Source organism: Mastigoproctus giganteus, chromosome 5 (genome assembly GCF_048544385.1).
Source record: "Mastigoproctus giganteus isolate SK-2022 chromosome 5, ASM4854438v1, whole genome shotgun sequence".
NCBI classification, from domain to species: domain Eukaryota; kingdom Metazoa; phylum Arthropoda; class Arachnida; order Uropygi; family Thelyphonidae; genus Mastigoproctus; species Mastigoproctus giganteus.
In genome coordinates, this window is record NC_143579.1 from 182297243 (window position 1) to 182318423 (window position 21181).

The 21181-nt window shown below is 37.7% G+C and overlaps 1 protein-coding gene across 2 annotated transcripts in view; it reads right to left on the bottom strand.

The window, feature by feature from the left end:
• Positions 1 to 5240: 5240 nt before the first annotated feature.
• The window catches only part of LOC150085900 (putative E3 ubiquitin-protein ligase UBR7), a 234275-nt gene continuing 218334 nt past the window's right edge, over positions 5241 to 21181 (bottom strand). For both annotated transcript variants that reach the window (XM_090373565.1, XM_090373564.1), the window contains 2 exons: positions 17014 to 17075; positions 5241 to 5336 (listed from right to left, as the gene is read on the bottom strand). In XM_090373565.1, coding sequence (XP_090229691.1) covers positions 5241 to 5336; positions 17014 to 17075 — 158 coding nt within the window. The remainder of the gene's footprint in view (positions 5337 to 17013; positions 17076 to 21181) is intronic.

Genomic DNA, 21181 nt, shown 5'->3' on the forward strand with positions numbered 1-21181 from the left:
TTCTCTGCATTCTTTCTAATTCTTAGCGTTGCCTCATTTAGGCCTGTAGCACGTGCAATATCACATGGTCTTTCATTTCGCTCAAAGCGTTTCACAATTTCATATTTTTTCTCTATTGACAGAGGCAGACTGGCCATAAGCTTTACCAGGGAAACCCCGGTGGGCCGATGTGATTTTGGCCATAAACACTAGTAGGAGGCCACTACAAATTTTCCTGGGTAAGAATTTTTGACCCAGTCCGCCTCTGTTTATCGATATTGCTTTTCTTTTTCTCTCTGAATCTGTAGTGTCTTCACCAATGCTTCCTTTTAAGTATTTTACTCATTTTTAGGGAATAAAGCACAATTACAAAATAAGGAGGCACGCTTGATACACATAAACAAAGCTGCGTGCGTGTAGCAGCTGAATAAACAACACCGTAAAGGCAGAGACACACTATTAACACCTCACATTTTACTAAAGCACATTTCCAGGGGTTACTACCATAAAACAATAAAAACAATTTCCAGTTGCGTTTCTGCTAGTGGAATCTGTTATAAACTGGTAGTAAACTCTACCTAATTGCATTTGCGATAATACAGAGAGCTGGAATTGTGTGGATTTTTATGTTATTAGGGTGAAATGTGTTTCCCCTTCACTGATATAAAAAACCTATACATATAAAAAACAGATACATTTTCAGAATCTTCTCTTCATTCCCATCTTGTTGCGTTCAGTTGGGGTGATTCCGCGTTTGACTTCCATTTCTTGTAAACACAAAGGCGAATCGTACATAAGCGAATTTGGTTTGTGTTATATACAATATCGTTACCTATTTATAAATCGTGTGTGATCGAATTTGTGTAGTGTAAACACGTGTTATACGAGGACTGACTGTACTTATTTTTTTTTTACTTGGATTATATTTTGATCTTGAAGCTCATGTTTTATTTCTTCTTCAGTGACATGCAGTAAGTTACATTTGGCTATTTACACCTTCAGATGTATTCAAAGTGGTATAGGGTGTGACTCTAGTGGGGATTTCATGAAAAGCAGAAATTTTCATCAGCTGTTCTGAATGTCACTAATGAAAGTTTGCACAGCAGCAAGTAGATTACCTGCTTGTAGTTGTGTAATGATCTGAAGAGGGCTAGCAACATTTTACATAAAGAGGGGCGATAACTTGCTCAAAACATCATTTGTTAATGCATGTAGAATGAGGAAAAAATACAACTCTGTTGATAGTGTCTGTTTTCAGCTTTGGATGGGCACACGGTATCATATTTTGTTTTTTTTTGTTCACGAGATTCATGTGGTACGAACTAGAATTATTCATGATTGTTCCTTTTAGTCAAAGGGGCTAAATATACCTTTGGTATCCAGCCCTGTCATGAGGGTGGCACGAGCAATGCTACTGAGTGACTAAGCAAGGAGAAAAATAAATAGCCAGTACACTGCAAGCAGAACTTCTCAAGTAATAAGAGATAAAACTTTATCTGTACCATAAACCATACCATAAAAAGTCTGAAATTACAGGAAAAATGTGATTGTGTCTTTTCTATTCATTGTAGTTTGCTGCAAGTCATAATGGCTTTGAATAAGGAAGAATATATTCAGGTTATATCCCTTGTTGTGGCTGAAGTCAGAGAAGGTTGTGGTAGAATTCAACAGATAGAATCCTGAACATCTACCCATTACATAAAATAGCATCAGCAGACTGGTGGTATTACAGTATGGAAGTAAATCACATGAAGTTTAAACAGGTTCTGTATCAGATAAGGAATTCAGTGGATCTTGAAGGCACTGCACTGACGAAGAAATATTCACCAAAGTGTATGCCTGGTTTGCAGTCAGCCAAAGGTCTCTTTAACAGATCTACTGAAATAAATGTGTTAAAAGGTGGCATCCACTACATTCTGGAAACAAAGGTGGTGCCCTTATAAGCTGCAAAAACTTGGTGATGATTACCCAGCATGAGGATCTCAATTTTGTGAATGGACTTTGGATAAATTTCAGCAATATCCTGAAATTGATGAACCAGGTTTTTATTTCTGTGGGGAAGTGAATCAGCATTACATGACATACTGGTTTGAGAACAGCCCACAATAGTTCTACCATTGCAAACAGCAAGGTACAGATTGACAGCAATGTCCATTCCCTGGACACCGAATAGGATGCTGTTGTTATTTGGTTTTTTTAGGAGCATTAGTAACTAAGGCCATATTGCTCCGGGAATATGCAGTGGTCATTCCCTGACCTTTCCGCATCCTCCGTATTTGGTGGTGACGGGCTCGACCTCCGGTCTAATCAAGAAGCGTGTGCTACGCACTGCTGCTCCTTCCCACCTGGCTACAGAGGCGCCCTAATAGGATGCTGTGGTGTCTATGGATGATCCATGAAACACTGACACCCCCCATTGCCGACTTATATGTTCAGATCTGTAATTTGTTTTTTACTCCACCATTTGGAGTGACTTGAAAGTGACAGTATATGCTGAGACAATTCACAGTGTTATGCATCTCAGATATCACATTACCAATGCACACTGTCAGATCAGTCTGATAGTCATTGGTGTGTCCTTCTGGAATGAAAGATATGCCTGCATTCATGTATTAGAATGCACAGTAAGCATACTGTGCAAACTATATATCATTGCTTGGTTTCCCTCCTATGATGTCAGACTTATGGGACAGCTTGTATAAAATACTATAAAAGTCACTGTAGAAAATGGTTGATCACAACTGTGGAGCTTGCATTATTTGCATATCTTGGAATAAGATGTTATTGTATTACATTATGAACATTCATGACAAATATTAAGCTGATATTTGAATTTGCCTCTGCACATTCAGATCCCATTTGTTCTCTGACATAAAATCAAGTGGAATCCCACAGTATTCTACAAAACAAAACAGTTACTGGAATTTAAAATCCAGTAAACATTTTGCTGATTTCCATTTTGAAATGAAGGCTGATGTTTGCATATACACTGAAAGGACAAAATTCACGGGATACTTGGTTCTTGGGCAATGTGATGCTGTTACTGCTCTCGCTAGTGGACGAACCCACTGCTTGATAGGTATATAGGTACACTGCATTCACATAGATGGAATTCTATGTCAATATGGATAAATGTCATGAGTTAACAGACTTTGACAGTGGGATGATAGTGGGTGCCTGACACATGGGTCACTCTATTGTGGAGGTGGTACAGAAATTGCACTATCCCTGTTTGACAGTATCATGAGTGTATTGGGAATACACCATTTCTGGAATAACATCTCATCGTGGACAGCACTGTGGGCAGAGAAAAGTGGTGGATGAATATTTTCGCCGACATCTGTCTCGCATTGTTTCAGTCAATTGGAGAGCAAGAGTGGCACAAATCACCGCTGACTTCAACGAGGGAGGTGCCAGAAACATCTCCACCACCACCACGCGATCATTAGCCGCAATTGGTTATGGGGACCTACAGACCCACCAGTGTTCCATTGCAAACACATAGGACTCTACACATCAACTGGGCAAAAGAACATGGCCTTGGATGAATGGAGATGGATCTCCTGGTCTGATGAGTCCCTTTTCTGGTTATTTTGAGTGGATGGGAGGGTGCATATCTGGTGGAAGCCGCATGAAGCTATGCACCCATCATGTTAACAAGCAACTGTTCAGGCAGGTGGACGGTTGGTAATGGTCTGGGGTGTGTTCAACTGACACACGTTGGGACCTCTGGTACATCTAGATGCATCTCTGAACTCTCTAGGTTACGCTTTTCCTTGCATACCATCTGCATCCCTTCATGGTCATCATTCACCCACAGGGAAATGGAGTCTTCCAGCAGGACAATGCACTTCCCCACAGAGCCGTGGTGACTAGAACACGGTTCACAGATTTTACCACCATGGAATGGCCTTCCCATTCACCAAACGTGAAGGAGAATCTTTAGGATGCTCCTTTCCATCTGGTAGAGGATCCATAGCTGGAAGGTCCATTCGAGCTATGGATCCTCTACCCAGGAATGCAACAGAATTATGGACAGCGATGCAGCAAGCACGGATGGAAATACCTGTGGAATGCTTTTGTAAACTACTGGTCTCAACGTGCGACTGCCCTTATCTGGGTGAAAGGTTTCCTACCTACTAGGCGGGTATCCAGTGATTTCTGTCCACTCAGTGTACTATGCCTCACTTATTACTAATGAAGTGAGTATGTGATTTTTGTCCACTCAGTGTACTATGCCTCACTTATTACTAATGAAGTGAGTATGTGCTTTATCTATGAAGTACCAGTTTATCATTTTCAGTAAGAAATACAGACAGTTCCCGCTTTATGAGTTTTTTTTTTTTTTTTTTTCAAGTATCAACAAAATCGAAAATATGAACATTAATTGCAATAAATAAATGCTAAACATTCATAAATACGGCATTTCAAACCTTACCTTGCATGTAGCTATACAATACAGCACTACTCTGCATGCATTTTGTCTGTTCAGGCAGACAAGAGTGTCTCGTCTGCCTAAACTCACATAACATAAAACAGTTACCACACTGATGTTACATGATGCTATTGTGAAATTTATAAAGAAAAGAGAAGATTGTCTTGGAAACAAATGACTCATTTCTAAAGACGACAACTCCAACAAGTGCTGAGACAATAATGAGTAATGAACCATCAACGAGTGTGAATTTAGTCAATGATGAAGAATAAACATTCTTTACCATTTGTATGACATAAATAATTTCTTTATTATTATAAGTTGCTTAATTTCTTTGGATAAATAAATCATTGTTTAAGCATAAACTATTGTTTTGTTGACCTTTATTTAACATTACTATGGCCAAATTTCATTGTTGAGAACATAAGCCCTGTTTTTAACATTACGTCTATGGGAAATAAATTCCCACTTTACAAGCACGGACTAGGAACAAATTAACTCCTAAAGTTGGGAACTATCTGTATAGAAATTTGTTATGTGTACTGCATACAAGGATTAGTACCTTTGGGTGACAAAATACTTCAGCTAAACTAAATGTAATTTTACATTTTTGGTGAACTTGGCTGCAGTAAAGAAATTGTAAAATGTTAAACCATTGAGGAAGAATAAAGAAAGACATCATTACTAATGAATAAGATAATCAGTTCAAACATGAGAAGCAACTAACAGTAAGACAAATTTATTGAATGTTTTGTGAAAATCTAAGCAATGAGAAATAAAATGGGAATACCATTTCTTCTGTTATAAAGTTTACTGCAGTTATTAATTAACGACAAAAATGTGGAACGTGATTTTCAACTCTCTGTCGTTTTCGAGACTGCATCTGACTAAAGAATTCTCTGATGTCTTCTTCACGAACAATCTAAAAAGCAATATTAACTGGTAATCAATAATGTAAAGGGAACAAAATAATATCCTTAACTCATTAAATTATTGAAACAAATATTTTTGACACTCCACCAAACTTTTTATCTACCTGAAAATAAAGATTTTTTGGTGGCATAAATAAAAGTTTATATACTGGTTATCATAGTATTCTAGCTGCATTATGAATACATTTTTTTTTTCATTCAATACATCAGTAATTTGATAAGGTAAAATTCCTAATCATATGAAGAAAATTTTCCCTCCTGCTTCCCACAGAATACTTACCCACTTACAAATCTATTGTATATGCAACCTCGAACTGTTCTTATGAAGGATAAGACAACATCAGACTACTGAAATTGTATTCTTTAAAAACTAATATTTCATAAATATGGCACTACATGGGTTAGAAAAGTCCTATCCTTCACTGCACAGCAAACCTTGACCATTCTCTTTCATTTCTCTAATATTAATTTGTCAAATGGCAAATTAATATTAGAGAAATGACATCTGTGTCATTTCTCTAATATTAGAGAACTGACACAGACATCTGTATTCTGTATCCCCCATCCCCATAGTTTAAATTGTGCTTGTTCAAACTGGTTTAGGACCTGGTATTTGAATATCTTATGTATTTATCGATATAATTATGCAAGTGATTCTTGCACTGTGTCTTTCGGAATGAGCAGAAGCCCAGAAAGCAAGGTATTGGGGTTTCAAGGACTGGTGGGAGCCATCATAGAACAAGTAAATACATGGACTATGTTAGAGAAACCAAGAGTAAGAACAGGTGCATGTATATTTGCACATACACTGATGTTAGGATTACAGTAAACAAATTTGATGAATTTGTAGTGCTGGTCAAGATATCAAAGGCAGATATTGTTGGGATATCAGAGATGTGGTGTCACACAGATATAATGAATACAGAATTGGAATTTGGGGAGTACAATGTGTACAGAAAGGATAGGAAGGGAGGAGGGGTTATGCTGTTAGTTAAGAAGGATATAAAATCTAAGGAAGTGCATCCAGCTGACATGGGTGGATAGTGCAATGTTGAGTCAGTTTGGTATGACATAAGCACTGGGAAAAGCAAAATTGAGAGTAGGAGTGTGCTATAGGCCTAATGACTCTGATGAGTACAATGAACAACTGTACAGAGAAACAGAATGGGCCAGTAAATCAGATTGCCTTTTACTTCCCAGATATTAACCAGAACTTGTGAGTTGGTCACTCCCACACTAGCAAGGCTTTTGTGGATTTATTGGATGATTGTTTTCTATAGCAGCATGTTTGAGAGGCAACTACAGGAAGTAATATTCGAGTAATATTCTTGATCTGATTATCAGCAGTGATTCTTCATGCATTAAGAATCCACTAGGTGGCAGTGATCAGTGTGCTGATGTGGGATTTACTACAAGATGTAACCAGTGGGATATCCAGGTATCATCATAAGGGGGGGCACAGTGACCAAGCTATTGGGGTGTTTTTTGTTTTTTTTTTTCAGAATGACTCCTGCATTCTTTCTCTTTAATTTCTAATTTTTGGTTAACGGTGGGCATATGCCCCTCTGGACACCCCTGGGTGTAATTACCATCGGGGGTACAGGGAAGGGTTTTTGCTTTCGTAAAGGTGACACAGTGGTCTCAGACAGTTTTTAAATTCTATACAATGGGACCAACTGATGATGATGTTACCAACAGCAAGCAAATTCTAAATGTGAAGCATTCAAGGAAGTAATCTTTGAAGCTACTAGACTTTTTGTCCCAAATAAGAAATACTGTTCAAGGTTTAGGCCTAAATTGAAGGAAGATCAACTAATGAGACCCATGGCATACATCAAAATTATCAGGTGATACAGAAGACTATGGTAAATATAAGCAGTCTGTAATCAAGTTACAAAGGAGGTTAGGCAAGTAAAGGTATATTATGAGAAATATTTGGCAAAGGATGCAAAGAAAAACAGAAAAGAGTTCTTTACTTATGTAAACTCCAGAAGGAAGCAGTTGAATCAGATTGGTCCACTTGATATTGATGGTTCGATTGTTGATTATCCTGCTGAGGTAGCTGACAAACTGAATGAGTATTTTGCTTTTACATTCCCACATGAGAAAGTCTGTAGGTAACTGGAGGCCAGAAGCTTATCAAACTTTAGCAGAGAGCTAAATGATTTTGTAATAATTGAGAGCAAAGTGGAGAAGAAATTGTTGAGGTTGAACATAAGAAATGCACCTGGGGTGGATGGGATCTATCCAATTATATTAAAGGCAGCAGCAAAGGAAGTAAGCAACCTTAGCTATAATTATGAAAGCTTCCTTGGACTCGGGGGAGGTCCCTATGGACTAGAGATGTGCAGATGTATCCCCAATTCACAAAGGGGAAATCAATGGGTAACACAAGTAATTACAGACCTATTAGTTTAGCTTCTGTTCCAGGGAAAATAATGGAGTAACTGGTTAAAGAAGCACTGCAGGATCATCTAGACAAGACTGCAGTTATAGTACACACAGCATGGGTTTGTTAAGGGGAAGTCTTGTCTGACAAATATGACTGGATACCATGATGTGGTCACAAAGGAACTGGATGCAAAAAATAATTTTGATATCATATGTTTGGATTTTAGGAAAGTTTTTTTGATACTGTTGCGTTTGGAAGACTACTGTATAAATTGAAGCAGGACAGCATTAAGTGCAAGTTGCTACAATGGATAAAAGGTGGTTGAGTCGGAGAAGACAGAGAGTAGTAATCAATGGACGCTACTCTTCGTGGACTAATGTTATTAGGGGATTCCCCCAGGGTTTGGTGGGGTCCTTTTTGTTTTCTGTATTTATCAATGGTATTGATATAGGTATATCAGGGTTAATGTCCAAGTTTGCAGACGATACGAAGATTGGCAGGTTTATTAATGACAGTACGGCTACGTAACCGCGTAGCTGTACTGTCAGCTACGTAATTGGTATTCGCGGCATTTCTCAGGAATGTAACCCCCCGCGAATAGTGGGGGTTACGTTCCTGAGAAATGCTGTGAATACTGAATTATGGCTCCCATAGTAATAAAGGGGTTACTTCCAAAGTATGAAATATATAAGAAAAACTAGTCTAAAATTTTGTCTATGTATGCATTATATGTACCTTCATAATATGACTATGTACATAGACAGTACATAGTGAAATGCAAGCATATGGCATTGAAATCAAAATAAGAAACAATTTAATATTAAATATAATATTTATTAGAAATTTCAAACCAGCGCCTTTGCTAGCTAATAAACTTATCCCGCCAGTTCTATCACCAGTTTCGCTAAAGTGTTGATAAAGGTGTTTTGCCTTTTCACGAATGATGAGTGAACTTAACAGAATTTTATTTTGACGGTCTTCTATCCACAGATTTAAAGCCTTTTCCATTTTTTTCTAATTTAACATCACAAGTTACAGAGCAAATTTTTGAAGCAATTAGCGCGTTTTCACGGACACTACAGCGGATTTTTTCTTCCGATTTCTTGATTGATGGTACCATTGACTCATTGATTTTATAATGTTTTGCCACTGAGGAGACATTTTCACCATTAGAAATTTTATCTAATAACTCAATTTTATTCACTAATGTCATCACCTTCTTTGATATTTTCACATTTCACATTCCCTTGTTATTCGTAGCCATATTTTTGTATGGGTTAGAAAGAACTTGTCCAAAAAAAGTCACTTTCTTCCGTTAACACACTCGAAGAAGTCTGTTTTTACATTGTAAAACGGTAGATTTATAACTTTTGTAAGCATATCAATTTATAAATTGATAAATTTATTCAATTTATAAGCATATAAATTAAAAACAAACGACAAAACCTTCCATGGCAAGCTCATAACACATACTGAACAAGGACTAGCAAGAAACATCCACGCTCGCGATTTTGTCACCCCTCTCCCCCCACTCACTGAGCGCTGTTTTGACTGGGAAAGGTAATTTTAGCCACGCCCATGTTTTTTTATGGCAGAAAATGTTCACGGCGCTTTAAAATTCACTTTTTTAGATTTCATTTTATATTAAATCAGCGGCCGCGAATATCGGGGGTTTACTGTACTATATTGCAACAGGATCTAGAAAAGTTGAACAGATGGGTCGAGAGGTGGCAAATGAAGTTTAACATTGACAAATGTAAAGTACTGCATATGGGTAGCAGTAACCACAGAGTAATGTACCAACTGTGTGACTACACTCAAGGTAGTGGAGAGTGAAAAGTGGAGAGTGAAAGTGAGACTAGGCACTTGTGAGGTGATCTAATTAAGGTGTATAAGGCCTTGGTTTGAGCAAGCTCAATGGTGATGGGATTCTTCCTCTTGCTCTTATTACTCACCTGAGGGGGTATAAATTCGAATTGATGAAAAACAATTGCAGAATAGATGTGTGGAAATTTGCCTTTAGCCAGCAGATAGTTGGAACAAACTTCCATCTGTCGTAGTGGAGGTCAACAACCTCAATAAGTTCAAGCAGAATTAGACAAGCATTTGGAGTGAATGGATGGGTGAAATGGGATGGTTTTTTATTTATTATTTTTATTTGGCTGATGCTATCTTGCATCATATGTCTCTACTAATGCTAATAATTAAATAAGATCATATCCAAGATTAAGATTTACAAATCAAAATAGAACCAAACTAAAATTACTAACAATTGACATATATAACAGTTAATTTTATGATAAAAACTAACACTGTGTACCACAATAGGAATGGAGATTTATCCTAACAATTATCAAAATGCAAAACACATTACAGAACAGACCAGACCAAAAACATATTAATGACTATAAAGACTATACAAGTGGGGGAAATTACGCATCAATGGTTTCAGGGGTTTGCATGTTTGCATTAACCTGAATAAGTTAATGCAAAAGTTCAACAGGGAAGGGTACGTGAAGATTTCAGTTATTATTTTAGTTGCATAGTGCATAGGTAAATAGAAATGAAGGACACTGAAAACACAGGACAATATTACACCATCAACTTCACTCACATGAGTGTGAAGTTATTAGGCTGCAATTTAATCACTATGGGTAATATCATGAAACGTTGGAGGATAATCTGTATTCCTTTAAGAAATTAAAGATTACATCCAACGTAGGTTGCAGTTAGTGTTTAGATTTTCATCATTCTCCATGTGAAGATTATGAAAATAAATATTTTTGTGTAGAAGGATGCAAAAGAAAGAAAAAATAAAAATAAAAATGACGTGGGGCAACTAAAAGTGTTTTTCCCAAACTAATCATTGCTTCAGTATTGAAAAACATAGAGGGCACAATTTATGAATTCATAAACTTTATGAACTATCTGAAAGTAGACAGGTGTGTACTTTCCTCCATATATGGGGATAGCCATATAAGGAGATATATCTAGTTTTCAGATATTCAAGAATACATAGCGTCATTTGACTTTGAGCTATTTAAACCTATCTACTTTCAAACAGTTTAATTTCAGCCCATTTATTTATAATAAAGGGTAATGACATTTTTTTACATAGCTGTAAAATTGAGGGCAAACAAAGTTTGAATAACAGGCATCATATATTTCACCTTGAATCCTCTTACATTTGCTTGATTCTTGCATATTAAATAAGTAACTATTCATTTCCCAAACTGGAATTATACTACTATTTGCTTTCAGATGGTACTATCATCCAGACAATATCACTGATCAAGAAAGATCAAGGTAGTTGAAATAGAGCTAGTTGCCTCCTTATCAGTTCCTGGGTAGGCATCCTGAGTGTAAGAGCTCAGGATACCTGAGTTTGCATAATAGCAAAGGAGAGCGTTGATATTGCATTACCTTCATTATATATTCTTCCACTTTCTTCTCAGTTATTGCAAATCATTTAGCTCCCAGTTATAGCTTGGTATCTCCATCCCTAAAAACATTTTCATGCATGAATGTAGATGGCAAAATATTTACTCAGTTTGTTAGCAACCTGAATAGGATCATCAGCAGCTACACAATTCATATCTAGTGGGTCAATGTGAATCATCCTTTTCCTTCTAATACAAAGAAAGAATTTTATGCTACTTTTTTTTTTTTTTTTTTTTGCATTGTTAATCAAATACTTCTCATAAGTTGTCTTACCATGTTGGACAGACAACTTGTGTGACCAAGACCCGCTAATATTCGTAAAATCAGACAAATGCTAGTGATTTTCTCTTGTAGAGAATTTGTGTCCTCATTTTGAATTTAACCAAATAAAAATAGAATAAATATAATAAATAGGCTATTAAGAAATATTAAAATTTTGAAATCTTATATTTTTTAAGTCAGGAAATCTCTTACCTGAGATATTTTTCATGAATAACTGCATCCACATAAGATGTAATCTGAATAGATGGATATTATTTCAAAGATCTGCTTAAAGATGGAAGAACCTTGCAACAAGACGAAGGAATAAAAACAAGCTTTTACCCTAAATCTATGCATGGCAAATAATTGAAAGTATAATGGGAGAGGATTACCCGAAGCTTGATAGGGTAATCAGAAGATTACTCAAAGGTTAATCTTCTCCCATTACACTTTCAATTATTTGCCACGCTATGGATTTAGGGTAAAAGTTTTTTTTTTTTTTTATTCCGCTGTCTTGTTGCAAGGTTCTTCCATTTTTAAGCAGGCCTTTGAAATAATATCCATATATTCTGATTACATCTTATGTGGATGCAATTCAGGGCCAGCTTAAGGCATGATTGAGCGGTTCCCCCCCCCCGAACAGGGCATCAAAATTTAGGGGCACAAAATGCCCCAAAAATTCACTGATTTGCTGTAAATTTCAAGTCAGAGGGCACACCAAAAAAAAATCTCGCACAGGGTGCTGATAGACCTGAGGCCGCTTCTGATGCAGTTATTCATGAAAAATATCTCTCGTAAGAGATTTCACGACAAAAAATATATTTCTTATTTATTGCCTATTTATTATTCTATTTTTCTTTGGTTAAATTCAAAACATTGATTTAAATTCAAAATGAGGACACAGATTCTCTACAAGAGAAAAATCACAATAATTTAGCATTTGTCCGATTTTACGAATATTAGCGGGTCTCAATCACACAAGTTGTCTGTCCAACATGTCTAGTAAAATTTCAAAACAACAGTATTCCCATAATGTTTTTTATACAATGTCAAGTTGTCTTACCTTTCCCAATCCCCTTTGTGAACTTGACTGCAGATTTGTTTATACATAACGTAAGTTTCTGCATTCACTGATAATTTGTAATTATCCCCATGCATTTTATTTCTCTCCTACAAGTCTCATCAGTTCACCTGACATCCATTTAGGTGTAAATCCTCACCAATATTTCTTGGTATAAAAATCTTAGCTTCTATGATTTACATCCCAGAACGTGTCCCATTTAGAATTTGCAGGTGGTAACATCATCAGTTAGCCACACTGAACAGAATTTAAAAACTGCCTGAGAGCACTGTAGTCACCTTTACAAAAGCAAACTCCCTTCCCTTTATTCTTGACAGTAGTTACGTCTTTAAGTAAATGCCAATCAATACATTATGATCACTGCCACCTAGTGATTCTTTCTTTTATCTGCAGATTCTAATGCTTGAAGAGTCACTGCTGATAATCAGATCAAGAGTTTTGATTTCTCTTCTTGCCTCTCAAACATGGTGTAGAAAACATAACATCCAATAAATCTTGTTATTGTGTTAAAAAGTCTTGTTATTGTGTTAGTGAACAAACCACAAGATCCAACCAATATCTGCAAAGTTAAAATCTCCCATTATAAGACATTCTGATCTACTGGACCACTCTATTTGTCTGTATAACTATTTGTTATACTCATCACACTCCTAATCTCAATTTTTTCTCAATGCATACGTTACACCAAGCTGACTCAATATTGTACTGGCCATCCATATAAAATGGGTGCACTGCATTAGATTATATTGTGCTTCTTGACTAAGAGCATAACTCCTCCCTCCCCTGTTCTGTCTGCTTCCTGTATAAATTGTGCCAACCATATATTGCATCTGTTATGTCTGAGTGGTACCACGTTTCTGATATCCTCACAATGCCCATGTTTGATGATTAAATTAATGCTTTGAAAATCCATCAAATTTGTTTACTATACTCCTAGCTTGTATACTTGCGTATACCAGTGTATACGCAAGTATACAAGCACTCTGTTTACTCTTAGTAACCATAACAAAGCCTATGTATTTGTCTGCTTCCCTCATAAGAACCCCTTGTAATTCCCCAAACCTTACTTTCCAGGCTGCTGTGTGGCCCAATCGAAGCAATGCAAGCATCATTTTTAATATACAGGGGATATACAATATTAATAATATTGTATATCCCCTTCCCCAAAGCTAGCAGTTTTCCAACCCACCTAACACTGGCTCGAATGCATCTGCAAATATTCTTGTACCCCCCTTCAATTTAAGTGCATCAAATCCCTATAAAAGACTCCCCTGTTGGCAAGCACAGAACATACCCCATAAGCCATGCACAATCACTCCAAGGTTGAATTAATTAACAAGGCTCTCATCACATACTTTTTCCTATCTGGGGGAAAAAAACCAAAAACTTCCAAATTAGTATTAGTATTAGTAACGGCCACATGGTGCAAGAAAGCCTATGGCTTATGCTGCACCAGCCAAAAAAAAAAAAAAAAAAAAAAAAATCCGAACAAAACAATGATAAAAAAAAAAAAAAAAAAGTAAATTAAACCTATCATCCTATGCGCTTCCCTTACCCGAAAGTACTATCCAGATGACCTTTGAATTTCCCCAAACTGTCGGCCTCTACCACCCATGAAGACAACTTATTCCAGTAATTTATAACTCGCTGGCTAAAATAAAACTTCCTGCAGTCCAATCTAAACATTTCCCCTCGTAACTTGAATTTATGTCCCCTAGTTCTAGCATCATTTATAATCTTCAAAATTTTGTCCTCATTCATTTTACTGATGCCTCTCAGAGCCTCAAACACCTCAATCAAATCTCTAAAGTGTCTAGTTTCCAAACTCTGCAGCCCACATATTCGAAGTCTTTCTTCATAAGGACGCCCTTTTGCCGATCTCACTAGGCGAGTTACAATTCTTTGTACCCTTTCGAGAAGCTCGATGTCTTTCTTTAGGTGCGGTCTCCGTACTTGAATGCAGTATTCCAAGTGTGGTCTAACATAAGCCTTATATAATGGGATTATCACATCCCTATCTCTACTTGCAAAAGTTCGATAGATCATCGATAAGACACCATGGGCCTTCCTTGCAACCTGTTTACAATGCTCAGAGAATTTCATGTCTGACCGTATCGTAACACCCAAGTCCCTTTCCTCCAGTACTGGGTTTAGTTGAACTCCACTAAGTGAATAAGTTTTTTTGGGATTACTGTTTCCCAGGTGTAATACTTTACACTTTGTTGGAATAAAGCACAGCTGCCATTTTTCTGACCATTCCTGAAGTCTATCTAGGTCTCTCTGAAGAAGCTCAGCTTGACAGTGATCATTAACTACTCTACCAATTTTAACATCATCTGCAAATTTAGACATCATGCCCTCTATCCCTTCATCAATGTCGTTTATGAAAATTAAAAACAACAGTGGTCCTAATACTGATCCTTGGGGAACCCCACTTCTTATATCAACCCAATCTGAGGAATAGCCATTTATCACAACCCTCTGCCTCCTGCCCTGAAGCCATCCTTCTATCCATATAAGGATTTTCCCAGTGATTCCAACCTGTTCCAGCTTATAAAGCAACTGCTCATGTGGGACTGAGTCAAAAGCTTTGCTGAAATCTAAATAAACAATGTCGAAATTATTCCCTAAATCCAGCTCGTGAGTGACCCTTTCGAAATAGCGAACCAGATTTGTTAAACATGATTTTCCCTTTACAAAACCATGCTGAGTATCCTTGAGAATTTCAATTCGATCCAAATGATCCTGAATTCCACCCTTGATCATTGCCTCCATGATTTTCCCTACTACTGAAGTCAGACTGACAGGTCGATAATTTCCAACTTCACTTTTAGAGCCACCCTTATGTATGGGAGATACACTTGCACTTTTCCAATCCAAGGGAATCTCCCCAGAGTCTAGTGATGCTCACATAATTAGCCTCAATGGTTCAATGCACTCGCTTGCCACCTCTCTTAAGATTATAGGGTATATTCCATCAACTCCAGGAGCCTTACTGGTCTGTAGGCTCGAAAGTTTTTTCATTAAATAATCTTGCGAAATTTCAATATAATTAATTACATATTTTTTAACTTCGCTCCCACAATTTCCCATTGCCACAAAAGGCTTTTCATTTGTAAATATCGATGCAAAATAACTGTTGAGTTCCTAACTTGCAGCTTTTTCTTGACATTGCCCTATACCTATTAAGTATTTCCTCATTCTCCTATTCTGAATATCATTATTACAGGTCAACCATCACTAATCTGGCAACGTTGGGACCTGTGGGGTGCGGGATTAGTGAGTTTGCCGGATCACCGGTGGTTATTTTAGCATATATATTTTACCCAACAGCTAACCACCTCCTTTTACCTTTAACATGTTGACTGCCAAGCTAGTTTAAGAAAAAAATTCACCAGGGGCCAAAAATATTTAAGAAATAATTTGATTAGTAATTCTAAAATAAATATTGTAATGTCAGTGTTGTCGTTTTTTCGCATAAAATATATTTTAAAAAAAGTATTTTTTTATGTCGCATATATGTGGCCACATATGTGTGACTCTATTATGGCATGCATATGAAGGTCGTTTGTGTTTAGTTTATTGCCCGCGCAGCGAGCACTGAAATAAAACTAATTATGATAAAATAAACTCTCAAACAGCGCAGTAAGTTTGTCAGTATTGTTAGAGATTTTGTGAAAACAAGTTCGTTAGCGCGCTGTATTATCCATCTTACTGTGTTGTGTTTTTCCACAAGTTTGTATAAGTGTGTTGTAAAAAAAAAAAATAAATAAATAAATAAAAAGAAATATTTAAAAGAAAATTACCAAGATAAGAGGAACTGAGAGAAATTGCTGGAATTTACAATTAAGCAGAGTTAAACTTCTCACAGACACACTGCTGTCGAATTTTTTCAGAAGTTCAACTTTATCTGTTATGGACAATGTACGGTGTTTGGCTTTACACCACGAGAGGCACTTCCTTTATGCATTGGAACCATGGCTAGGGCTACATGTGAGCAAGTTATAATAATAAATGCAGAAAAACAAGTGGGAATTACAAGTTCATGCCAACAGCTGATGCTGCAACCAACGCCACCAAAACAGTAGCGGCAGATTGGTGCGCCGACCCGGGAAATTTGAAATTATGTCCGAATTAGTGGTAGAACCGGATTAGTGATGGTCAACCTGTACCAACTTGTAAAACAATAACTTTTTCCCCTTAAAGACGACAATTCTACATCATTAAATTTTGCCTATTCCACCTATCCTTTTTGTTTAATCCCCACACACTCTTTGCAATGAAAACACACAAAGGCATCATCCCAGTTATATCATGTCCCCCTCATGCATGGCTTTTCAAACCATGGAATATTTATGGAGCAGGAAAACATAGATCAGCTATATACTGATCAATATTTCAAATGAAGTATGAAGTGTATTTATTTAATTAATTTTTATATGATTCAACTTTTCTTTTATTTCTGGGAAGAGAACGGACTGAATGCGCTTACTTTTTTGGAGTCAACGAACTTCTTCAGGTACTCCTTTAGTTCACTTTTCATGAGATTATATTCTATATAAAATAAACCAAAATATAATACAGTTGAAAATATAGTACAACTAGCATTTAATAAGATAAAAATACATCAAAGAATTTTGAAAGAATGTTATTTGCAAAATAACATGTAATTCATTGTATTACATATGGATTCTATGGCCAATTGCAAATTATAATTTTACACACACACACACACACACACACACACACACACACACACACACACACACACACACACACACACACACACACACACACACAGTGTGTATCCTGTATGCACAAAAGATGTTTTATTTTATGTGAACACATCCTTAGGAAACATACTATACATATACAGGGTGATTCACTACCAGTGCGACAAACTTGCAGGAGGTGTAGGGGGCACAAAGACGAATCGGAATCACATAGCATTGCAGGGTCCGAAATGCCTTCGTCATGCGGTAGAGGACGTTGAACGGGAAGTCGCGTGAACAGCGATCCCGCTGGAAGTCAGCATTTGCGAACCGGTTCCCGAGGCAGTAGGATGGATGAGTATTCAAACGTTGAACTGGCCGACAAGCATCTTGCATATGGAGCTGCAGACTGTAAGGGGCGCACCGCTCTGCGCTTGTACCAGGAACGTTTCCCGCACAGGCGTGCTCCTCACCATACGATTTTTGCATGTGTACACAGAAGGTTATGTGAGACTGGCTGTTTCACGAGAGGTACCATGAATCGAGAGCGAACGACAAGGACGCCAGATAACGAGGAGAATGTCCTACGTCTTGCAGAAGGCAATCCGAGTACGAGCGATAGGCCAACGATTGGGTATTTCCCAATCCACTGTATGGAGGATACTGTCAACAAACCAAATGAGTTCATACCATCTGCAACGTGTCCAATCATTGGAGCCTGCGGATTATCCACTCCGGAGGACTTTTGCTACTTGGTTTCTTCAACAGAAACGGTTTGCAAATGCTGACTTCCAGCGGGATTGCTGTTCACGCGACCTCCTGTTCAACGTCCTCTACCGCATGACGACGGCATTTCAGACCCTACAATGCTATGTGATTCCGATTCGTCTTTATGCCCCATACACCTCCTGCAAGTTTGTCGCACTGGTAGTGAATCACCCTGTATACTACTATAGGAAACACTGTATTTTCAACACTTTTTCACAATTTGATAGTAAACAATGAAAGAAAATCAAAACTGTTTAAATTTTTAAAATCTAACAGCTAGAACAAAGTTATGAATGATGTAACGTTTTATGCTCATACCTGCTACTTACTCTACTGAATCAACGCCAGTGACTGAGTTAGTGTCATTAGCATCAATTAGGAAGTGATGCCATTTTCAGTCTGAAATATTTAGTATGAACAATGTAACATTTTATGCTTACACTCGCTACTTACTCTACCGAATCAACATTGGTGATTGAGTTAGCATCATCTAGGAAGTGACGTCATTTGTGTCATTTCCGCATTTTCATTACCTATTGGTTTTACTTCAGTCCAAAAAATTTAGTAGGTGGCCCATTGATGTTTTCACATCAAAAGTTGCAAGGAATGATGTTATTATTTTTGTTTTTTCCTTAAATAGACCATAACTATATTATCCCAGTTCCTTTTACAAGTACTGTATGTGTTTATAGGCTAATTTGCATGTGTTGCTAGCCAAAAAACATGTACACAGAATAAACCTTACACTCTGCCCATGGCTGGCTAGCTACAGCCCCAACTAAAGAGGCCTTTAAGAATTCCTCTGAGAGTCAGAGGATGTGAATTCCAATCTCTCCAGGAGTGAGAAGTGATAAAGCCATTAAACTGTCATGAAGAATACGGCTTCAAGATCTCTTTATACAAGCTAATAAAACTTCATTGTTTACAGGGAATTGTTGTTGTTATTATTTTGATTTTAAGGAGCATTAGCAACTAGGGCCACATTGCTCCGGGAATATGCGGTGGTCATTTCCTGACTTTTCCGCATCCTCCGTATTTGGTGGTGACGGGCTCAAACCCCGGTCTAATCAAGAAGCGTGTGCCATGAACTGCAGCTCCTTCCCACCTGGCTATGGAGGCGCCTTACAGGGAATGCTAAAAACAAGTAATAACACATTTAAGAATACTACTACATAATATCTTGGTATTATCACAGATCAATAAGTCTTTCAAAACATCATATATGGTATACAGGTCATATATTGACATATGAATTGCTATACAAAGTCCTAGCATTCAGTTCACTGACTGCTGGAAGTTCACAGTTCTCCCACTACATGTGCAGCAAGAGTTAATTCATTATGACAAAATATAGTGAATGTGAACATGCATACTGTTGCTCTCTATTTGATGAAACATGTTCAATGACCATTTAGCTATTGCTTACATATGAGATTTGTAAAACAGCCTCCCAGTAGAATGGCCATAGGCAACATACACAATTAACACACACACACACACACACTGAGTGTGCTATTCCTCACAATCCCAGCAAACAAATGAAATGGCATGTGAAACTGTCATTCACATACAGAAGTCAATGCCATTTCTAGCTCAGACTAGTTGGGAGCTCCAGTTTCATAGAAGCACAGTCCTCAAGGTGCTCAGGAAGTAGTTTAAAGTTAAGTCATACAGGATTTAACTTCTGAAAATTTGTCAGAGGATGATAAACACGGAGGGCATGACTTCTGACATTTTCATCCATACTGAGAGACATTACTCAATATGTAGGAAGATGAAACTTCTTTGGGAAATTCATCTTTAGTGAAGAAGCAATATTTCAGTTAAGTGGGAAGGTCATAATGTCAAGATATGGGGAGCAGAACTACCTTGAATATGTGTGTGGCTCTCCAAATAACTGTTGCTGTGAGTGCTGCAAAGTTGACAGTGATATCCCATATCTAAATATACTAGAACTATTCAAGGTACACCAACTGCAGCAAGATAGTAGACATTTTCTTCCAACAGGATGGTGCTCCACCACATTATCACCAAAACAACACATCATCTCTTGATAAAATTTCCCAACAAGTCAAGGGTGAACCTATTGGGCGGAAGCCATGGTTATGTTAACCAATCTTACAACCTCTTTTTCAGTTCTAACACTACATCAAGAAGATGGTTTATATTCCTCCTCTGACACAGTCTGTTTGTTGTTGTTTGTTATTTGGTTTTTAGGAGCATTAGTAACTAAGGCCATATTGTTCTGGGGATATGCAGTGGTCATTCCCTGACCTTTCCGCATCCTCTGTATTTGGTGGTCACGGGCTCAAACCCCGGTCTAATCAAGAAGCGTGGGCTACGCATTAGTGCTCCTGGCTACGGAGGCGCCCTGACACAGTCCTCCTTAGACAAAAAGTGAGACAGAATCTGTCATGCAGTAACAAGCATAGATCAAGATAGGCTGTGTAGAGTGTGGGACAAGACTGTTTCAGATTGGATGTGTGCTGCATCACATGCGAAAGCCGGTGAGCATTTATGAACAAAACTTGACAAATGCAAAGTACTGCATATGGGTAGAAGTAACCCAAGAGAAACGTACCAACTGTGTGGTACTACACTTAAGGTAGTAGAAAATGAAAAAGACCTGGGAGTAATTGTGCAGTCAGATATGAAGTTTTCTGAGCAATGCAGACAGGCTGCCAGGGCAGGTCATGGGGTTTTGTCAATGATATATAGGAATTTTGCTAGCAGGGAGAAGGTGATTGTCCCTCTGTATAAGGCAATGGTCAGGCCACGCCTTGAGTACTGCGTACAGGTCTGGAGGCCTCATTTTAGAAAGGATGTAGATTTACTTGAGCGTGTACAGAGAAGGGCAACAAGATTGGTGAGGGGAATGAAGGGATCCTCTTACCAAGAGAGGCTTAAGTTCTGCAAATTGCAGTGGCTGGAGACTAGGCACCTGCACGGTGATCTGATTGAGGTGTATAAGGCCTTGAATGGGTTGAGCACGCTGAATTCTGATGGGATCCTTCCACTTGTTCAGATTACGAACCTAAGGGGGCATAAATTCAAATTAAGAAAAGACAGATGTAAAATAGATGTGCGGAAATTTGCCTTTAGCCAGCGGGTGGTTAATTGCTGGAACAAACTTCCATCTGTCGTTGTGGAAGTTGATAGGTTGAATAAATTTAAGGAGGA